Source organism: Cnephaeus nilssonii (assembly GCF_951640355.1).
Source record: "Cnephaeus nilssonii genome assembly, chromosome: 5".
In the NCBI taxonomy this organism is placed as follows: Eukaryota; Metazoa; Chordata; class Mammalia; order Chiroptera; family Vespertilionidae; genus Cnephaeus; species Cnephaeus nilssonii.
Window position 1 is genome coordinate 48003524 of NC_137076.1, and position 23074 is coordinate 48026597.

At 39.2% G+C, this 23074-nt stretch overlaps 1 protein-coding gene across 1 annotated transcript; it reads right to left on the reverse strand.

Annotated features, from left to right (window-relative positions):
- Nucleotides 1-8613: 8613 nt before the first annotated feature.
- NPY1R (neuropeptide Y receptor Y1) lies at nucleotides 8614-9880 on the reverse strand (the record flags this gene model as incomplete). Its single annotated transcript, XM_079772446.1, has 2 exons — nucleotides 8614-9072; nucleotides 9182-9880. 2 exons carry the CDS (start codon nucleotides 9878-9880, stop codon nucleotides 8614-8616), a joined length of 1158 nt encoding a protein of 385 aa, XP_079628572.1.
- Nucleotides 9881-23074: the final 13194 nt, after the last annotated feature.

Genomic DNA, 23074 nt, shown 5'->3' on the forward strand with positions numbered 1-23074 from the left:
GTGATAACATAAAAAAATTATCTCCTATAGCACCTAACACGTTATATTAGTGCTTAATCCTGGATTCTAGAAATATTGATCATGTCTGCGATATTCCAGATTCTGTACTGGAAATATAAGAATTTGAAGTTCCTTGCTTTATTGGTTTTCAAAATCTAGTAGAGAGGAGAGAAACCTAAGCAAATGGCATCTAATGTGAAAAGTGCAGTGATGAGGGACGTGGGAATATAGCCTCGGGGGGGTGAAGGCCGAGTCGCAGATGAGACAAAGTAAGCGTTTCGATGCTTTTATAATGGAAAATCTTGCCATTGCTGCAGATCTCTAGAAATGTTTCTGATTCTTTATCTGCTGTAATAGATTGCCTGGATAAGATTTCTGGGAATGAATTCTGTGCTTCTAAAATCTGCCATAATTTCTTCCAGATGTGAAGGATGCTGCCCAGGCACTATTCTACGGATTGTCATTAAAGCAGCACATTTGATGCATTTTCAGAAGTGCCAGGAAGCTCTGTGGGGTCCCTTGAGACTTTTTGATGATGGGAGGGCATTTGTCATCTCATATGATGTAGCGGTTTAACTGTGGCCTTTGGAATCAGGCTCCTGGGACTGCCCTCTGACTCTGGTTTGCTGTGTGCAAATACTCAGGTTCTCTGAGTTTCTTCCTAAGAATGGGGAGCATAATCTTGCCTATGATATGAAATTCTATGAGGATTAAAGGAAATCATATATGTAAGGCACTTGACAGGTATTAAGTGATAAATAGGTGTTGGCTATTGCACTGTGTTGAAGAGCTAAAATCTGCTCTTATTTCAGAAAAGTCATTTTTTGTTTGAACCATGGCCCAATAAAATAAAGATTAAAAGGAAAAATCTAGAGGTGCTGAAAAGAACACCTCTATTTGTCATTTAGTTCTTTTTCTATTTCCCTGGATGATGAGGGTGAAGGATTCTCTAAGTGTCAAATTAGATAAGGGCTGGTTTTCATTTATATTATTGTTGACAGCTCTATTTTCTGTGTACTTGTTCACAATGTTTTCATTTAATGTGTAAATATGTTTTATTCCTGACATGGTAAGCTCCTGGATTTATGACCAAATCTGTTGCCATGCTGCCCATGCTTTTATTTTTTATATTTTAATAGAAATCCTTTTTTAGTTTATCCTTTTTTATTAGATTCTTCTTGCTGAAAGTTCATGTGAGAATCAGCCAGAGCTAAATAAAAACCCTTTCCTAAACACTCAAGACAACAAATAAAGAAAGGAGCGAGGTCTTGGAAGATATGTCACCCATAGAGATATCAATAATAGACTCTGGACACAGGAAGTGGTGGGAGTGTCCTTTATCCTAAAATAAACATGCTGATTAATTAAAACCTCCCTCACCATGCCTTGCCCGCAGGCTCGTCATTGTTCGTTTCACCAGCAGCAAAAATGTATTGTCATTCCCTAATTTCTAGTGATTATTGTCTGAAATGTTTTATTGTAACTGAAAAAGCAGCCTCAAAATCACCAACCACTCCCCACCACTTGACAATAAAAAAATCTCACACATAAATATCACACATTAGTAGTCATATATATATATATATATATATATATATATATATATATAAAATTTCATTACTAAGCCAAACCTATGTGATTTAGTCTTTTCAGTTATTTCCCCCAAATTCTTATGCTATTCAAGTTCAATGGTATTTGTACAAGATTTTCTGCTTCAGCAGGCTTTTTAAAAATTCCTTTTCTTTTCAATTATAGTCTACATTTAAGACCATTCTGCATTAGTTTTAGATGTAAAGCACAGTGGCCAGAAAATAAGTTCTTTACAGAGTGGTCCCTCCAATGCTTTAAGCACCTACCTGGCCCCATACACAGCTATTTCTTAGCCTTTTCAAAATTGTGAAACATTACACCCATATCAAAAAAGGCATAAGGTATCATTGAAGAACATGATGAATAATTAAGAAGAGAATACCCAGTATGAGAAATAAAATATGTTACAGTCTGAGACATCCTCTACCTCACTGTTTCCTCCAGATCCCACTCCTTTCCGTCTTGAGGTAACTATTGCTGTGACTTTTACAGTAATCACTTTCTTGTCTGTGCATCTTTAAAAATGTAGTTTAAGTTTTGTGGTTTGTTTGAAAAGCATACGAGTAGAATCATACAAAATGTATTATCATTTGTGTATTTTCATTTGTTCAATATTAGCTATGGAAGATTTGGAATAGAGTTAGAATTTATTTTGCTTTATCGCTATAAAATATTCCAACCTATGAATATACTATTATTATTTATCCATCCTACCATCTGTGGATATTTGGATTGTTTCTAGTTTGGGATAATTGAGAACAATGATGCTATAGACATTCTTTTACCCTTAATGTATTCGGATCCAAATGGGCAATAGCTTTTGTCAATTCTGTTCCTGGGGATGAAATTGTAGGATAATAAGATATGCGCATCTTCAACCTTACCAGCTAATTCCAAACTGTTTTCCAAAGTAGCTATACCCATTTACAGTCCTACCAGCAACTCACATTATTGCCATTTTAGCCAATCTTATAGGTGTATAATGGTATTTCATTATAGTTTTAATTTGCCTTTTCCTGATTACTAATGACACTGAACAACTCATATGTTGAGTGACAATTTCTATTTCCTTTTTTGTGAAATTCAAATATTTGGTCCATTTTTCGATTTAAGTTTTCTTCCTTTTTCTTAACAGTATTCTAAATAAAGTTGATACCAGTACTTGGGTTTATTTTTTCCAGCTTTATTGAGGTATAAATAAAATTGTAAGATATTTAAAGTGTACAATGTGATGATTTGATATATGTAAACATTGTAAAATGATCCCCCCATTGAATTAACATATCTATCACTTTATCTATTTCCCTTTCTTTTTTTTTGTCAGAATATTGAGGATCTCCTTTCTTAGCAAAATTTTTATATATAATTTTTAAATGTATTGATTTGAGAGAGTTTTTGTTCCACTTATTTATGTATTCATTGGTTGCTTCTTATATGTGCCAGGGATTGAACCTGCAACCTTGGTGTATCGGGACAACACTCTAACCAACTGAGCTACCCGGCCAGTGCTTCTTAACAAATTTTAATTGTATAATACAGTGTTATCAGCTATAGTCACCATGTTATACTAAGACTTCATTCATCTTAAACTGAAAATTTATGTACTCTTTAACTTCTTCCTGAATTTCCCTCACCCCACAGCTCCTGGCAATCACTTTTCTTCTCTCCATTTGTCTGAATTCATTTAAAAAAAAAATTCCACAGATAAGTGGTACCATGAAGAATTTGCCTATCTTATTTCACTTAGTATATAATGTTCTCCAGGTTCAATCTTCAACCATGTTGTCACAAATGATAGGATTTCCTCGTACTTAAGGCTGAATAATATCCCATTTATATGTCACATCTTTATCCATTTATCCATTGATGGATGCTTAGGTTGTTTCCATACCTTGATTATTGTAAATAATGCTGCAGTGAACATTGGAGTGCAGATATCTCTTTGAGATACTGATTTCATTTCCTTTGGATATGTGCCCGGAAGTGGGATTGCTGGATCATATGTGTCATGCAAAGTGCTGCGGTCCCAGAAAACCTCAGCATATCGTTCCTGGATTCCCAAAGAAATAACCAGAGGACTGGCTATGAAAGACATGCATTTATTTGGACTTACGAGCACACAGGTGGTGGCCAACCAGTGACGTTTACCACCACACCGGCTGCCACTGGTGAAGTTGAACGGCTAAGTCCCATCTGGCTTGTGGAAGGGCTGCACCTGGGGTGGCTGGCCAGTGCTATTGTTTTGCAGCCACCCAGACTTTCCCAACACCAGGTTTTACAGAATGCAGAAAACAGAGGAAAACGGGGCATGCAGATGGAGGGGACAGGCCTGTGTAAGATCAAAACATTCGCTGTTTACAATGCATGCTCCCATCTAGAAGCAGTTTCTCTTTGGCCTTCCTTCTGGCCAGGTTCCCAAGATCTCACAGTCCGATTACTGATGGCCTTCACTGTATTTCCCACAGGGTGGGAGGGGGAGCTGGAGCATGGGAAGGGGCCCATGTTCCCATTTACCATACAATATGGTAGTTCCATTTTTAATTTCTTGAGAAAAGAAATACTCCATACTATTTTCCAGATGGCGGTTCCTCAGCCAGTGGCTAGAGTAAGAGACCGTGTAGGGTAATACTCCTGGCTCCAAAAAGGAAGGTTGGTAAGAACCTACTGAGTTTTCAAACCCTACCCACTTATTGAGAAAATAATCCTAGATGACTCAGGCATTGGCTGGGAAACCAGAAAAACTAGAGATTGAATAAACCAGGAAGGCAGAGGAGACAGAGAACTGGAGAAAAGGAATACAGGTGTGCACTGATAATCCTTGGGTGGCAGAGATCTGTGTCTCAGTACTGTAACTGTGCCTAAGTTACCACAATTAGGAATTTGTGTTAGAACTCTGAGGACAGCTCTGAAAAATATCTACTTTTCACCTTTCTGAGATTGATGAGAATTGGGGCAGCCTGGACTGCATATTGAGTAAGGTTCTGAGTAGATCCAATAATGGAAAGATTGGAGGGGGAGGGTTTGTAAATTCAGGCAGTGTGGCATGTGGGGAAGGTTTTCAGTGTAGGTTAAAGAATCCTGTTAAAGAAACCAAATGGCCTGGATTTAAATCCTCGGTGTCATCTAGGAGCTCAGTGACATTGGACAATTTACATAACCTCTCTATGCCTCACTTTCCTTCTCTGTGAAATGAGGAAAACAATAGTAGTTCTTTATAGGGCAGTTGTTGTAGTGCTATACAGGTGATAGTTTTTATAAGAAATCAGGAAATGAATAGCAATAAACCATTGCCGAATTATACATTTCTATGTATGTATTCATACCCATGCAATGTGTTGCACACACTTACACACAAATCCTATATAATAAAGTGGTAATATGCAAATTGACCCTCATGCCCTCGCACAAGATGGCCGCCCCCATATGGTCAAAGATGGCTGCCACAAGATGGCCGGCATGGGAGGGTAGTTGAGGGCAATCAGGCCAGCAGGGGATGGCAGTTGGGGGAGACCAGGCCTGCAGGGGAGGGAGGGCAGTTGGGGGCAACCAGGCCAGCAGGGGAGGGCAGTTGGGGGCAATTGTGCCAGCAGGGGAGCAGTTAGGCATCGATCAGGCTGGCAGGGGAGTGGTTAGGGGCAATCAGGCAGGCAGGCAGGAGAGTGGTTGGGAGCCAGCAGTCCCAGATTGTGAGAGGGATGTCCGACTGCTGGTTTAGGCCCGACCCCACAGGCAGTCGGACATCCCCCAAAGGGTCCCAGATTGGAGAGGGTGCAGGCTGGGCTGAGAGACACCACCACCCCCCAGTGCACAAATTTTGTGCACCAGGCCTCTAGTATATTAATAAAGGTATCATTAAATGAAAGAAATCTAGGCAATCTTATTAATTTGCTCTAGAAAGCTAGAAGGCTTCAGACTCTTAAGTCTAATGTAGTGTTTGATGGACCAGAGGGATAAGTAGATGAAGAAAATTTGGAACCTATGAAAGAATTATGTCTCACTGAGCAATACATTCTCCAGTAGAATCCTAAACTGCTGAGAAAAGCAGGTCTGGCTGTGATGAAGGACTTAGCAGTGCCCATAAACTCACTGAATTGCAGTGAAGGAACAAGGCCCAAGTTATCCTTATAACCCCAGTTTAAATCTACCACTTTCTACCACTTTTGCTGTGTGTCTGGAGAAACAATTTCATTGGGAAAATATCTATGCATTTGGCTGTCAAATTTTGAAAGTATAGTATAATATGCATTTATGTATATTTCCTTGGAAGGTTGTGCAATAAAAAAGGAGATGAGACTACCCAGTTAACAATAAATAAAGCTAATATGAATAGTCAACTTCTGTTTTTAAGCAGAATCCTCCAATTCAAAATGGAATTGTGGAAACAAATAATCATAATGGCCAGTTTCTCTCAATTCTTCCACTTCACTCCATTTCCAATGGCAGCTAAAATCAGAAAGAAGGTGGGTGGTATTGTTATGCTCTAATAATGTAACTTGTAAAGACATAAAATAAATTATTTTCTAAAACTATCTTAGGTTCAGCTCATTGATTCATTTACTCACACTAGACAGACCTGCATTTGATTTCTGCTCCACTTGTTGCTCAGTGTGTAGCTCAAATTTTTCAACTTGAGCTTCAGTTTCCTCTTATGTGAAGTGGCCAAATATTAGTCACACATCCTCAGAGGTACTTAAGGACTTGACATAGTACTTAGCACATACTAAGTGTTTAAAAATTCTAGCTATGATCATTTTATTCTCAATTTATATGTTACCTTATAACTATGCTCTTGTATTAAGCCAATAACTTACATTTGTTATTGGATTTAAGAAAATCCAGTGGTTCTGTAGCTTGTATTTAACATGGGCATTTATTTCTTCATGAATTACAATGGATCTGTTATGGACCTTGAACTTTACTATTAGTTCATCGACAGGTTTGGATAAAAGAGAAGAATTTGTTATTCAGCTCATTAATTGTGTAAAGCTAAGGAATCAGCAGCCTACACAGCTGAATGAAAATCCTATAAATGGCCATTTTAGCAAATGTGCTTACAAAACGGCACCTATGTATTAAGGCTTTTCTCAAGTAGCACCTAAGTAGAGAAAGACAACATTTCCTGTTAGACTCTCAAAGCAGTAAAACATCACATAGTTTAAATTCCAGGTTTTGGTAAGAAAAAAGAATTGATATTTTCCATTATATATTCAAAGTTCGTTTTAGAATTTTTTTCTTGTACAGTTAACTAAAAGTCATTCTTAGGCATAATTTGAATTCAGGTTACATTCACTATTAAAAGTTTGCTATTGGCTTGACTTACAAGACAAATTATGCAAATTTCTAAAATCTACACTGTTGTCCTTTTTGCTTAGTTTAAGTGGGAAAATAACTAATAAAAGAGAAAACACCTCCTTGGTAAAGAAGAACTGAGGAGGATGAGTCCAAGCAAATGTCAGGATATAAAGTCAATATGCTCATAAATGAGAAGGAAGGGAATTTGGTCATTACTTATTCATGTGTTAGTTTTAGAAATAAATATTTAAAAACTTCTAAGTAACTAGCACTGTGCTAAATGCATTGGGGACATAGACTCATGTAAAACTGTCCTCTGTCTTCAAGAAGCAAAGGAAGACTGGGCCATCAAGTGTAGAAAATGTTTCATTCTCAAGCAGATATAGGATGCTATTAGAATACCATGGGAGGGACGAAGAAAACCACAAAAAGAAGAAGAAAATAAGCTGCAGAGAGAAGACACAAAAGAGACTCAGAAAAAGCAAAAGCAATTTTAATAAAGAAAATGTCTACCCTTCTAAAATAAACACATTTAATACTTTATGTGTGTACTACATCAAAGCTATGTCTTGTTCTTTAAAATATCTTTTCTCCAAATGATTCTGAGGCTCAATCATGATTATAGGATACATGAAATTAAGTGTATTAACATGACACAACTACTCAAGATTCTATATAGTGCATTATTTAAAAGACTCCACATAGTTTATATAGATCAACATGGGCTATATGAAGTGTTTTCAGCTTTCAGGTATTTATCCCTGCTAGCCAGGGTGAATATTCTTTTAGCATTGTATCTTGGTGTTCTTTTTGAAGATGGACACTGAAAAGTAAAAATGAAATGCTATATGGGGTCTGATGTATGGAAAATACACTTACTGTTTTTATACATTGTGAGCTGTAAATGCTTTTTGAATTGCAGGTATATTTATGCTAGAAAGCTTGAGAATTTGACAAATACTGAACAGTTTATGAAGAATGGAAAACCCCTTGACCATCAATTCAAATAAACATAATTCAAACTAATTACTTTGAAATCCTTTGATTGTTGGGTACCAAAATAGTTTTAAAGTTAGGGAACTGCTTTCCCACTTAACTCTTGTGGGTGGCCCAATCCCCCATTGTATTCACAGAGAAGTATACTTGTATGCCTTTTTATCATAAGTGATAATTAGAAGCAAATTAAATCCTGCTTAAAATTAAAAAAAAAAATACAAATAGCTCCTGAATGACTTTAGACAGTAGGTATGCAAGATATAGACTCTTTTTTACCTCCACATCCTGGATGCTATTTGCATGCTGTCACCTCTGTAACAGCCTGAAACAATGCCTATCATTACATCAGGATCATCCAATCTAGTGACAATGTAATCAGGATGGCTTAATGTAATGAGAATATCAGATGCAGTGCTTCTAAAGTTGTTAACAGTAATACTTTAAAGAAAGTTCATTCCAACAAATACAATATAAAAAGTTTTTGTAGTATATGCATAAATTTACAAAAAGCACTTCAAGGATGTCTGGTCAAAACTATTGTCAGAAGATTACAAAGCCCATATGGTGTTTTTTTCCAAATGTAATTGTGACAACTTCAAGAAAAGCAGTGAAAATCAAGACAGGGAGACCTTGGTCTTTCCTCAATGAGTTCAACCCCATTCCTTGGTTGAACAGGCAATAAAATATGTTGCCGGTTGTGCTTGTTTCGAAACAGATGTTAGCTGGGACCGTAGGCTACAGCAGTTTCAGATCATTATCATTGTTGTTGATTTTTTTAAATGTGACTGGGCTTGCTTGCTTCAAAGAAGTCTTGGAAACATCTGTGTGCACGGTAGACATGGCTATTGTCTCATAGTCATCATCCCGAGACCGGAAATCACAAAAGTTAAAGAAGAACTGCAAGTCCCTCTGAAAATTTTTGTTCAGGAATCCATAAAAGATGGGGTTGACACAGGTGGATATCATTGCAGTGAGGTGGCAGAGCAGGAAGAAGAGATTATGGTTGCATACAGCAATAACCTGATGGTGCCAATCAAATACAATGTTAAAGATGGTCAGAGGCAGCCAGCAGACTGCAAATGCTACTACAATGGACAACAGCATGATGTTGATTCTTTTGGTTTCATTGGACCTGCACTTGTTGTCTCTCATCTTGTCCATCATGTTGTTTCTCCTTTTTAAGCGTATATATATCTATAGAGGGAAGAAAAAACAGTGAGTTCAAACAGAACCACTTATTTAATGAAGAATTCTTTCGAAAGAAGATAAAAAAATGGAAATGGTGAGGGAGGAATTTTCTTACCTTGAAGTAGCAAATAAATATAAAACAGAGTGGGCCAAAATACTGCAGAACCAAGAGGAGAGTGGTATAAGACAACCTATGAAATTCCGAGGGAAATTTATCATAGCATACGTATTTGTCCTTGTAGCCATCAAGTGTAAAATTCTGGAGTGGTTCATCCGTCAAGACTTGATAGATCAGGAAGGGCAAAGAAGAAGCCATAGCAAGAAGCCAAATGACAGCAATGGCTATGTAAGCATGCCTGTTATTTGGTCTCCACCCTTGTGGGTTGATTATCAGCTGATGTCGTTCCACAGCAATGAGAACCAGAGAGAAAATGGACACAGTGATTGAAACACATTGCACAAAGGGATTCAACTTGCACATTGCCTCACCGAAAACCCAATGGTCCATTATTGTGTAGACAAAAGTGAAGGGGAGACACATGATGGCAACAAGCAAGTCTGAGAAGGAAAGGTTCACAATCAGGATGTTGGTAACATTTCTCATCTCCTTTTGTCTCAAGATGATTACAATCAAGGCCAAGTTTCCAGTGACCCCAAGAATAATCACAGCTCCATAAGCTAGAGCTAATGTAAATATCATGGCCAAAGGCAGATGACAATCATCAATTTCAAAAGCCAAAAACTGGGAATTATTCTTTGAAAAATTATAGTTGATTGAATGATTTTCAACCTGGAAAACTACTGTTGAATTCATTTTGATTGGTTTGGTTATTATCAATCACTTTAGACAAGTGGACAGTATGTTTCTTCAAAGCAGATCAAATGTTCAGCTTATTCTTATTCCCCATATTGGCATTCACTTATCAAAATTATGCTGAATTCTTCATCCCCTTGAACTGAACAATCTGTAAAGAGAAAATGACCAATTGCATTACTAATTTTATTGAGGGCAGGCAAAATGAATTCTAACTCATAGCACTGTTTAAAGTGAAGACACTGAAATAAATAAACAAAATGAAATTTGTATAAATATCTTCTTAAAATAGCAGCCACAGTGCAAACATTTTGAAAAAAATCTCAAAATTTTTCATCATACGGGCTTACACATTGAGTTGCAGCAAAACATAGTGAGTGGTCTGTGCATTAGTAAGGTGTATGTAAATCTCATGTTCAAACTCTTAATATAAACAGTACTATCAGCACATTCCTAAACACTGTAAGAATATGAATATATAACAAAAAACTTAATGCACAGCTTAAAACGTAAGAAAAATATATGAAACAAGCAAAGAAAAAAACAAAACTACCCAATCCTTTCTCTTACGATAGAAATGAAAGAATTCTTGCGGAGATCAAGTTGTAATAATAGCTCTACCATTCACTGAACTTCTCTTTAAGGCAGACTTTATTTAACACAAATATATTAAAAAATGATTGATACAGTGAAACATCAAGAAACCTTGTCATATGAAGGGCTGCTGAAGGAATAGAAGATGTGTCATCCAGAAAAACTTAACAGGAATGGTATAGATGTCTTCTTATATTTGAGTGAGTAGCATCTGGCCTAAGAAACTGGGCTTGGAATATTATATCTACATGTACAAGTTAGAAGTAGAACCAAAGGAAGTATATTATATTAAAAGAAAACAAATTTCACATCATTATGAGGAACAAATGTTTAATCAAATGGAATGAACTGCCTGCAAATGTAGCAAGTGTCTATACACCCAAGTTTATAACTACTACCTGTAAGAGTTTCTGGTTCTTGCATTTGTGTAGGATAGCTCTGACGCTCTTTCTAACTGTAGGATTATACGAGTTTGTTAATCTGTCAGAAGCTTTCAAAAGATTTCTAAGGTTCTATTTTTATAAATATCCTCCCTCCCCTCTAGATTGTATACAGATACAATGCAGGATCTAATTTTGGTTATCATTTTGATCCTTCACAGCATTTTTACCAACAAAACAAATTACAGACCATAGTTTTGTAAAGACTAAAAACTCCTTTTGAAAAAAAAAATCTGATTCACCCTAGATTATTAAGTAAATATATGACATGAGATTCCTCATGTTAACTAACAGGCCACTGTGCCTATGTGAAGAAAGGGAATTTTGTTTATTTCTTGCTTATGTGAAGACAATAAAGGAAATCAGGCAGATTTACTTCCCTTGAAAAGAAGATAAGACATTTAATGTTCCAACAATATGTTTGCCTTTTAAGTGGTGTCTAATGAACCTTTACTTGAAGTGTTTTGCTTTCTAGGATGTGGAGTGTTTTCTTATTTTACAACCACATCTTGAATTTATAAGACAAAAGTAATAAAAATAAAGGTTGCTAACATTATGTGAGAAGGTAATTAAAACTAGGGATAGTAGTGGAATGATTTTAACTGTGAATGTTATTAGAAATATAGTTCTTCTCTCCTCTATGCAACAACCTGTAATGACTCCTAAACTTAGGTGGTAATCACAGTTTTTCTCTCAAGAATATCAAAGGCAAGAGAGAATGACCTGTCTCTAGGTTTCTGAAAACAAACCTTGAAAAAACAAGTAATAATTTAAACATTCTTTGGAAATTTCTTACTTAAGTATTCAAGAAGTCCAGCTGGTGTGTCTCAGTGGTTGAGCATCAACCCATAAACCAGGAGGTCAGGAATCGATCCCTGGTCAGGGTAATGCCCAGGTTTTGGGCTCGATCCCCAGTAGGAGGTGTGCAGGAGGTAGCCAATCAATGATTCTCTCTCGTCATTAACGTTTAATCTCTCTCAGTCTCCCTTGCTCTCTCTCAAATAAGTAAAAACAAATAAACAATTTTAAACAATAATTAAAAAAAGAATTCAAGAAAACTTTGCATCATGCTTACTGTTACCAAGATATTTAACATTAGTTATCAGTTAATTTTGCGTTTTTCTCATTATGAAAAGTAAACATAGCTGAATAGGAAAGTGTATCCTCTTTTTTTCTATGACTTCTCATGGCTCCCTCTCCCTGAGTACCACCAGGTGAATGAGTGCCCAGGTATGAGATTTGAACTATCGAGTACATGCCTCAGCCTGAAGACCTCCACATTCTGCCTCTCTTCCTCTTTTCACTCCTTGCTCTAATAACCCCATTGTGAATGCTTTGTTCCAGGCAGGCCAGTCTCTTCACAGTCTACTAGTGCTCTTTGCTTGTTTTAACATCTATAACCTTTACCCCTGCCATTCCTCTCGCTGGTTATTCTGTCTCATTACCAATCCAAGTCTACCCATCTTTCAAAGTGCCATTTAGTTCCTCGAATCCTTAATTGGCTCCTCTCAATTATAATATAAACTTTTTTTTTTTTGGTAGGTACTCTGCATACCTCATAGAGCCTTCAAATATTAGGTTAAGGACAATTATGTGTTGACTGACAGCAGATGCATGATTGGAACAGCAGCTTCTTCTCTGAATTAGTCTTAACACCAGTAGCTGAATTCCATCCATCTTTTTACAAGCAAAATGGACGCTAATTCAATAGATTGTAAATTTTTTTCTCTTTATTGATTTTTATTTATCCATTTTATTTTACTTTTTTTACTCCTCACCTGAGGATATTTTTTCCATTGATTTCTAAAGAGCGTGGAAGGGAGAGAGGAAGGGGGATGAGAGAAACATCAATGTAAGAACCAACAATATGCTTGCCTCCCCCACATGCCCCTACTGGGGTTGGGGCACCTGCCTGTGAAGTACATGCCCTTGACAGGGAATCGAACCTGGGACCCTTCCATGCACAGGCCGATATTCTAACCACTGAGCCAAACCAGCCAAGGCTCTTGATTGATTTTTTTTGAGAGTGAGGAAGAGAGAGGGAGAGAGAGAAAAAAAAATTGATGTGACAGTGGAACATGGATCAGCTGCCTCCTATACAACCTGGCCACAAGCCTTGACCAAGAATCAAACTGGCAACCTTTTGGTGAATGATACCCAGCTAACTGAGCTACAACCAGCCAAGGCCAATAGATTTTTTATTTTATTTATTTATTTTTTTTTCAGTTAGGTCATGTATGTAGGAAAAAATGTTCCACTCTGTGTTAAAAAAAGAAACTTTCTAAAAGAAACTTCATTCCTCCAATGACTACTTAGTGGACACTTATTTTGTATCAGACATGGTTTTAGTGGAGACAGTTGTGACATTCTCATTTAGTTTCTAGTCTTGTGGGTAGAGAAAGACAAAAATAAATAGAGAGAGAGAGAGAGAGAGAGAGAGAGAGAGAGAGAGAGAGAGAGAGAGAGAGAGAAAGAAAGAAAGAAAGAAAGAAAGAAAGAAAGAAAGAAAGAAAGAAAGAAAGAAAGAGAAAGAAAGAAAGGAAGGAAGGAAGAGAGAAAAATAGTATACCAGATGATAGTAAGTGCTATGGAGAAAACTAAAGCAAGGAAGAGGAACTAGGATTGTTGGGAATTGCAATTATTCCTGGGTGGTAGGGAAGGCCTCCACTTGTCTGAGAAGATGGGAGGAGGCCATGCAGAGATCTCAGGGATTGCACCCCATATGGATAGAACATAAAATCCTTAAGGCTGTATACCTGGTGTGCTAAACAGTACTGGAAAAGGTAAACAGAGGAGGAACAGATGGTGTAGGGACCTATTCCATGGGACAGTCTTTGACTTTTTCTCTGAGAAAGATGAGGAATCACGGAAGAGTCTTCAATAAAGGCATGAAGTTACATAACTTGTTTTACAAATTTTACTCTAGCTGCTCTTTTCAACAGACTTAAGAACAGGAAAGAGAAGTAGGGAGATTCATTAAGAAGCCAGTGCATCAATCCAGGTGAGAGATAATGAAGGTGCAGACCAAGGTGTTGGCAGAAGAAAGGAAGAACAATAGACAATTTACATCCTCTGACTTTGACAAAATTCAATACGTATGGGAATTAATGCAAACATTTATTAAACTATCACAGTGTATGTGCTACAAAGATAGCCTTCTTACATGTGATTTTAGGTAAATATACTGAAACCCTACTTTAATATCTTTAAAATTATATTCGATGGACATTTCCTGTGGGGAATAGTATTGTTCCTACCAAGAAGTCAACTTAGCTATAAAGAGAATGAAACTATTTTTTTAAGTATTTGCAAGCCTCCTTTGCTAAGTGCATTGTTGGACAGTCATTCCAGTTGGATAGAACATTTCCCCAATGAATAAAATGTACTATATTTTCAGCCTACCTTAGTATAATTCCAAGAAAAAGTAATTTCAGAAAACAATACTAGGAGAGAAAGGATTTACATACATTACCTTTGCAAAAAAAAATACTTTAATATTCATTGTTTCAACATATATTTCTAAAGGAAGGTATGCAACGACAGACACTGCAAAAATCAAAGATTGTTAAACCTCATAGCTGCCATGTGCATTTACCGACAAAATAGAGACACCACATACATCACCAGCTGGCAAATTAGCCCCTTTCCAAACGGACATTTCTTTCTCCTTCCCGATTAGAACACTTTCACCCCTTCCTTGCTGTTGTTCTTGGTGCTGCTACCACCTGAAAACACAGCTTTCTGCATTTCACAGCCTGCTGCAGATAAATGTGTTCCTGGTCCCAGCATCAGCTGTTCCCCTCGTCTGTTTTGGAAAAGAAATATCAGTCTCGCACACGCAGCCTCCCAAAGTTACCGCAAGTTTGACTCCCTAAGTTACATAATTCTCTGTTCCTTCCTCTCCAAGGAGGGCTTGTTCAACAGACAGCTGCCTTAAAACAACAAGGAAGACTGATACACCACGGTCACCCGCCAAAGGGCTCTGATCTATAGTCCTGGGTGGGGAACGGAGCTGGGTAGCTTTCTGTCCTCTCTCGCTTCATGGGGAGACAGCCTGGAGTCTTGGAACGGACAGCTACGGGTCCTATCCAAGCAGAGAGAGACAGACAAACTCCGCACTCACCCTGCCTGCAGGCCACCTAGCAAGTTACCCTTTCCCCTAGGGTCCAGGCGGGCATGGCAAATCTGAGAGCTCTTAAAAAAAAAAGAAGAAAAAGAAAAAGAGGAGGGTGGGGGATGTCCAAGAGCATGCCCGGCTCTTCTCCCCGAGGTTTCTGCTGCCTAGGCGCCCACCGTTTTTATAATTGTGTAGCTAGGTTAACTGCCCCCAATTTTCCTCATTTCTAACTCCCGCCCCCCCCCCGCCCCCAACACACACATGTGCCATACATCTACTAGGGAAAAACTCTGCTTTTGATGAGGAGAGACTGGCAAAGCAGAAAAACATCCAAACTAACGAAAAACAAACGAGCAGAGTCCACACTGGGCCGGTTCTCTTTGCCCCAACATCAGTCCTTAAAACCATTCGCCTCCCGCCCGTCTACCTGGGGACCACAGCGACATTCCTAAGCCACCCCCACCTGCCTGCAGCCCGAGCTTCTAACCCAGCCAGGCTCCCAGCATCACTGTTCTCAACGCGGCTAGAGTTCGACGATTAGAACTGGGAAATGGGAGGAGAGGGCCCGGCGCAGGGGGGGTGGGGTGGGCTCCATTCCAGCCCAGTCGCAGGCACCCACAAGTGTCCCAGGGAGTAGCTGGAGCCCCCCACTCCCCCCTGCCCCCCGCCTGCCCCCCGGTGCCGAGGGAGGGAGTCTAAGCAGGACGGCCCGCCAAGCCCACCCTCCCCCGAGCATCCAAGTACCGGCTCCTCCGCGGAAACTCCCGTGCAGCCACCTGGCAGAGGCTCCAGAAAAATGCGGCAGCGGGGCCAGGTGAGGGGAAGACCACGAGGGCACCTGCCCACCCGCTCGGAGAACCCGGGGAGAGGAGAACTCGGACCCCGTCCAGAAACCCTCCGGAGCCGGGCTTGCGGAGGCGCCAAGTCCCGGTTACCTGCGTCCCTCCCGGAGGCAGGAGTCCTGCAATCGCCCGGTCTCTCGAAGCGCTCTGCACCTGCCCGCCCCGGGACCTGAACAAAAAGGCAGCCTCCTCGCCCCGCCTCGGACCCCAGAGCCAGTTTCGGGCTCTCGCGTGCTTTTTCTTCCTCTCCCATCCCTCACTCCCATCCAGGAGCGATTTCTCTCAAGTCCCCGAAAAGGTGTCAACTTGAAACTTACCCTCTGTCGGATTTGTCTTCCCCCACCCCCAGCTCATCGAAGCGGGAAGGATAGCTATGCAAGGGAGCCAGCAGGGCGGGGAGAAAAGATCCGCTGGTATTTCTCTGGCTCAAACCCTAACGATTGATGGAGATAAGCAGAGACGCCCCCTTAAAAGCCGAGCTCCACCTCATTCCCGGGTCACGTGACTCGCCCCCGGAGTGCGCCTGGAGCTCCCCCCACAAACACCTAAACCTTGGGGGTGCACCTCGGGGGGAGGGGGGGTGCGTTTCCTAGGCATTCCGGAAAGAAATGCAATTAAATCCTCACATTGCTCGGCTTGGGCGCGCGCGGTTAGACACAGACTCACGCCGCGGAGGGAAGTGAGCCCTCGTCCCCGCGGGGTCCTGGCCTCCCGAAGGCCCGGCAGTGTGGCCGGGCATCGGGACAGTCCGCGCCACGGCGCTCCTTCGTCTGCAGGTCGGTGCCATCTGGTGGCCGAAGTTATACCGCTCCGAGCACCCGCAGCAGAAGCCCGACTCCAGAAGGAAAGGAAAGGGGTGGTTCTCCGTGGGAAGAGGAAACGTGAAGTTCACAGCCAGCACAAGCCACTGTATGTTTCCTGCTTTCTCTTGTGACGTTCAAATTTTTCTTATGCCAGTGCCGAGGTTCCCCCCCCCCCCCATTTTTAAAGTAAAGAGAAGACTTTAAAAAAGCAAAAGAAGCGAATCGGATGGAGAATCTGGCCTTTTAGCCCACCTTTCTTTCCACTGAGAAAATGCACTGAATCCGATCGATTTGTTCCCACAGTCTGGCTGCCTTTTTTTTTTTTTTTAGGGGAGCATGATGACCACGTATTCCAGGGTGGTCAAAGAGTTAATGCTATTTCCTCTGTGTTCTACAACTGTACTGAACATTATGAAGAAAAGAATTGAGTGTGCACAGAGTATTGATGGTGCAAAAGCATCATGGTGCCCAATAATTCAGGCTAATTAATAATCTGCTGATCTCAGATGTTTCACACAGTTCTGTTCTACTTTGAAAAGTCAAAGTTGTGTCATTCACACACCCCAATTATTTACTAATGTAGATGAATGAAACTTTTTCCAAATCCAACTGTCAAAAACTAAAGTCTTCTGAATAAAGATACAGGACACTGTCTACCCTAGGGTATGTATAAAGGTTTTATTGCATAACAACTATGATTGCATTCTGTCTTCAAAACTAAAAGCTAAACAAAATTCCAAGACACTGTTAAGAAATGTTTCGTTTTCCTGGTTGTTAGGCTGAATAAACATTATTTACACCTCAAGATAAGCCATAACTCATTTATTTATACAGAATGATGTACATAATCTCTCCTTTTTGTTGCAGGAAAGCTTTTCCATTGGCAGTTGTCATTAGACATTTTTTATATAGTTGGGAAGAGACATGATCAAGAATTCACATGTCATAATTATCTAATAAATGTACTATAATAGATATGAGCATACATTTAAAAATGTTCCATTAATGGTTAAACAGAATAGTATGGTATAATATGTATTTTCCTTTTCTTCTTTTTATCAAGGATGAAAATTAAGGCATAATTTAGGAATTTCAGTTTTTTTAAAGAGCAATAACTCATTTATGTTTCCACTCACCTCTGTTCACTCCATTTAAGTCACATTCTGTTCTTAGAAGCAAGTTTATCCTAAGGTGTTGATCATCAAATTGGCTATTTTTAGTCTATTGCAAGAATTGCAAAAGAAATCATTTAATTCTCTATGAAGAACACGTTTTATTAAACATTTTTGCTTTATCAGAAAATATTTTGGAATTGAGACTTTAATTTGGACACATTACTTTCCTTTCTGTATTTTCCCAGAATACTAATAAAGGCATGTCTGTAAAAATGTATTTTGTCATCTTATAAACTTAATTTTTATAAAGTGTCCCCCAAAGGCAAATTTATAAAGCTGCATTCTTGAGATAGTCATATCAAATACCAATCTTTGAAAGATTATTGGTCTCAAGGACTTTTTCTATGTCAAATTTTATGGTACAAACAGAAGTTTTGAAATGCTCCCCAGCAACAGCAAAATCATTTCATTCTCTAGGAATATATCATTTAGTAAGTACTCTCTCTAAAGTGTAAAATAGTAAAATAAAGTATAGTAAAATCATCAAATATAATGTAAGATATTCTTATAATACTAGTAGCCCTGCGCACGAATCCGTGTGCCAGTAGCTCACCACCGCCCTCCAGTAGCTCCCCCTACTCCCTTCCCCCGCCCCCCCTCATAGCTTGCTGCCCTGCCCCCTCCTGTAGCTCTCTGCTGCCCACTTGTAGCCAGTAGCTCACTACTGCCCTCCTGTAGCTCTCCGCTGCCCACTTGTAGCTTGCTGCCCCACCCTCCTGCTGATCCATGATCCGGTTGTTACGCTTCACAGTGTAATGAGCATTTGCATATTACATCTTTATTATATAGGATAATCTTGGAAAGTTTGAAATAAAATAGTCTGAGTTCCTCAGAAGATACATGTCAAAGAGTAATCTGAATTCCTCAAAAGATGTGTTGAAGAGAAGATATGTATTAAATAAAGATAATTTCTTTTTCTACTCTTAAGTGGTCAATCATATACTTTCCTATTTGGGATTTAAACCAAATAAAAACCTTTGCTAGGGAGAGAGAATTTTTTTGCATTTTTTTGTGTGTTTACTTCTTAATTTCATGACAACCTGACCTATAAACCATGACTAGGATAATTAAATTAATGACCTATTCTCATGTCCTCTTGGGCAATCATCTTGTTCTGTCATTTAAACAGAGGGATTGAATCTGTGTAGATCTTAGTTTTATCTTTTACAAATGGAACATCTTTATGGGCTTAATTTTTAAATTCCATGATTCAATAATTGTCTAAAGGTGTGTCACTATACTTGGTATAATAATTTATTCACTGCAATTGCTCTATTGATCACCTGGTAAGTTCTGCTGGGAAGGTTAAGGTTCCTGAAATGCTATTAGGGCTTGAAATGGGAAAATTATAATAAATTATCATTCAGAAAAATCTCAATAGGCATGTAACTGGATACGTAATTGGGAAACTAGAATATAGATAATATTGATAAGGGAGAAATTCCACTGGGGTAGAACTTACTATGCAGCATATTGGTGAATCAGTTCACATTCCATGACTTAATTATGTGCCAGTTTTCCCTTCTTTCTGTGACTTCCCTACTGTATTTCTTTGAAAGTTTAATCCTATGCAGTGTAAGTTGCAATGTTATTTTATGGACCACTAAGAAAGAACAAAAATGCTTCCAGTAAAGCCATAACATACATTTAATTGTAAATTAATCTCAAAGGTAGAGTATTAAAATGTTAAATAAATAAGCCTCATCTTAGGATCTTTGAAATGTAGTCAGTAAAGAGTTTAACTAAATTGCTTCGTACAAATAGCCTATACAATCACTTTACTCAATTGTCTTTTTGAGAGAAGTAACTAGTAGAAAGAAATAACAATATAGTTAAAATGGTAGTATACAAGTACATAGACAAACAATTCAATTAACTTACTAGTGTAGAAGACACCGGCTGCTATTTATGGATTTATTCTTGATTTGAAATAGGAATGCACTTCAACAAAAGTTCTCATTTGGTTACATAGGCTACAAATTTAGAGCATTTGTTTTAAAACTGTCAGAACAAGATTCCAGAGGACTGGGATCTTAAAAATTATTTAGTAAATATCCAAACATTTTCCTGCAGATCTCATCTGGTCAGACACCCTTTGGACATTCAACAAAAGTATAATGCTATTTTACAAAAGTGTAGCGTTTTGTTTTTGTTGCATGCCTAATGAAAAGACGTTTGGCATTTTCACTATTGTTGTTTTTAAATTATAATTATTACTATTCCCTTCATATCTCTTTTCAAAGAGATGTGCAGTAGGATTGGCTATTAAAAAGGGAAAGTATGAATGCTACCACTGAATCTTCCATCATCTGTGCCAAGCATCTCTCACTGTTCATCTTGCCTCACTCCCACTCCCCAGCCCACTCCCACCTCTGAAATCTCAGGCTTGAGATTGGTACCAGACCCCTTCACAATGCAGCACTTCCTGAGATAGGGCAATTTCTCCCAAAGATAGCAAAAATGTTCCTTATGTGCACCTAAATAAGAACACTAATAGGCACAGAGGTAGTATGAAGTGTTCCCAGGTATCACTTTGCTTAGGTAAGTTATCCTCTCTTCATTCCTTTGTTTAAGGTCTAGCTGTTGCTTTTCTTTCCCAAGATACATATAAATCTAAGAAGAAGATAAATATCCAAGAATGGGCTCTGGCATAATCTGACTCTTCTCAACACAGGAGACTACTTAGCTACCACTTTCTGCTAGCATAGCATGTAGGTGAAGTTGCACAGATGATTACAACTACAATTTCAAACCCTGACTTGAGCCTCAAATATTACCTTGAAATTCTTGGGCTTGGGTGACTCCCAATTTTTCTCTTACAAGATATTTCAAATTGTCACCACTCTCTTCCAGCCTTCTACCCTATACCTTCAGTCTCAATGGACTCCTCCCTTCCTTCCAAAGTGAGTATAAGCCATAGGGTATTTACTCCCTAATTTTTACATCCCTCAATTGGGCAGCAGATCCTCCAGCACAGCTGTTTCAGGCCCCAGACTTTGAGTCACTTTAACCCACAGAGTTTTCTCAGCTGGCAATCCAAACATCATAGGACAGAGACAAACCATCATCATTGGGCTCTCCCTCTCAATCCATGAGCATAAAATCCATGTTGTTTTATTCTACCAGATTTTGGGAGGCTTGTTAAACAACAGTAACATAACTATAACACCTATTTATTTAATAACTAGAGGCCTGGTGCATGAATTCATGCACGGGTGGGGTCTGGCTGGCCCACCCCTATCAGGCTGATAACGTGATCAGGTTGGGCTGGCCAGGGGGAGGGGCCTCAGGCGGTTGGCAGGCCGGCCCCGCTCCCTAGTTGAACTCCCGGTCAAGGGGACAATTTGCATATTAGCCTTTTATTATATAGGATTCCATTTTCTTGGCTTAACACTAAAATAAAAACAAAACCAAAATTGTTCACTTTTTTCCATTCTAATTCCTTCACTCATGTCATAGCTTCTCTGCCTGCCTTCTCTTGCCTTGTAGCTTCTCCAAGAATAGGGTATGTTTATTGTCCTCTCATTTGCTCCTCAAATGTAGCCCACCTGAAACTGTGTCTGCCTCAGACATCAATGGCTGAAGCCAATAGACACAACTAAGACTTGTTCCACCTGTTCTTTATGTTGTATTACACTCTCTTGACCATCCTATCCTCCTGGAATCTTCTTTTCCTTTGACATCACTAACTCTACACTATAGGCTTTTCTCTTTCCTTACTGGCTGTTCCTCAGTTTTCTCCCCCAGGATCAGATATCTCCATCAACCTCTTATGTGTTTTTCTCCCTATGATCCTGTTATATAATTGGGTCAGAGATGGCACCTGTGTAGTAGCCTAAAATGGTCCCCATATTCTTTACTTCTTCACAGCAGGCTAGGGTTATTAGCCCAAATCCAGACAGCACCAAACTCAAATTCTCACACATCTAATTGCTTTAAATGTAGTCCAAACAAATATACGTTTAGCCTGCCTACTTCCATACCCAGAGGTAAGACAAACCCTGTAGCCATAAAGACACCAATCTACTGCTGCCCTTTGGAGCTCTCTGAGTCAAATCTACCCACCTTGCTGACCTAGATTCCTAGGCCTCCTCTCTATTTTCCCCCTTCTCCCCCATGAGTTCCCTTGTCCTATCCCCCTTCTGGGTGGTAACCCCACACTGTAGTCTCTGGAAGGTCTTTTGCCGGGAGAGACTTTCCCTGTCATGCAACCCCATCCAAGACCATCTAAATAAAGCTGTGTTACTGCCTTTTGTGGTCTTGCCCCTTCTTTGATTGACCTTAATTGCCCAAATTTACTGGAGATTTCATTCTTAATATTCTCCTTCCCCCCACCCCCATCCTTAATGTCTGCTAGTAATCACACCCTCTGCCATCAATTACATGCTTGTATGCTCCTAACCCTAATTCTCAATCTAAAGTACAGATCTCCTCCCGTTTCCTTGGAAATGTGTTTCTCAGCTAGTGGACTGGATCATAGTCACTGTCATGATCTGTATCCCACAAGCCCCAATCTTAGAATTGTCCCCAGCATTTCCCTCTCTCACTCTCAAATTCAATTGGGTGCAGCTTCCCATTCATTTTACTCCTTTAATATCTCTCAATTGTGTTCTTTCACACCCATCAAGCTCTACTTATTTCTCTACTAAATGATCTCTCTACCACTAACTGCTTTCACAGCAATCCAGTTATATCCTTTTCCAGGTTATAACATCTAGTTGCTCTCCAGATCCTTCCTTCCAGTGCAATTCAATGTCCCTTTTCACCAATATTTTCAGTATCATCCTCTGCCACTTCCCACACATTTCAGGCACACTGAAATGAACTATGTGCACTTCTCTGGATGTTACACTCTCACATTCAAGCCATTTTCTCACTTTCACTTGCCCACCCCCTCCATTTGCTGATTTAACTCTCACCAATTCCTTAAAATTTAGCTCAAGTATCTTCTTAACTATGAAACCCTCTTTTATATCTTGTCATTTCCTCAAAAACCCCATAAGCTGAGTTTGTCTTATTTTTATTCCTACAGCACTCTAAGAATATTTCTAACACATAATTTATCACACCATATTGCAATTTATTATTTATTTACAGAGACCTACAACTACACTGTGGTCCCTGGAAGGCAGTAGCTGCTATTTTCACCCTTTAAAACGTAAAACCTAGAATAATGTTGGGCATATCATAAAATACTGAAAAAGTGTTGTTGAAGGATTTAAG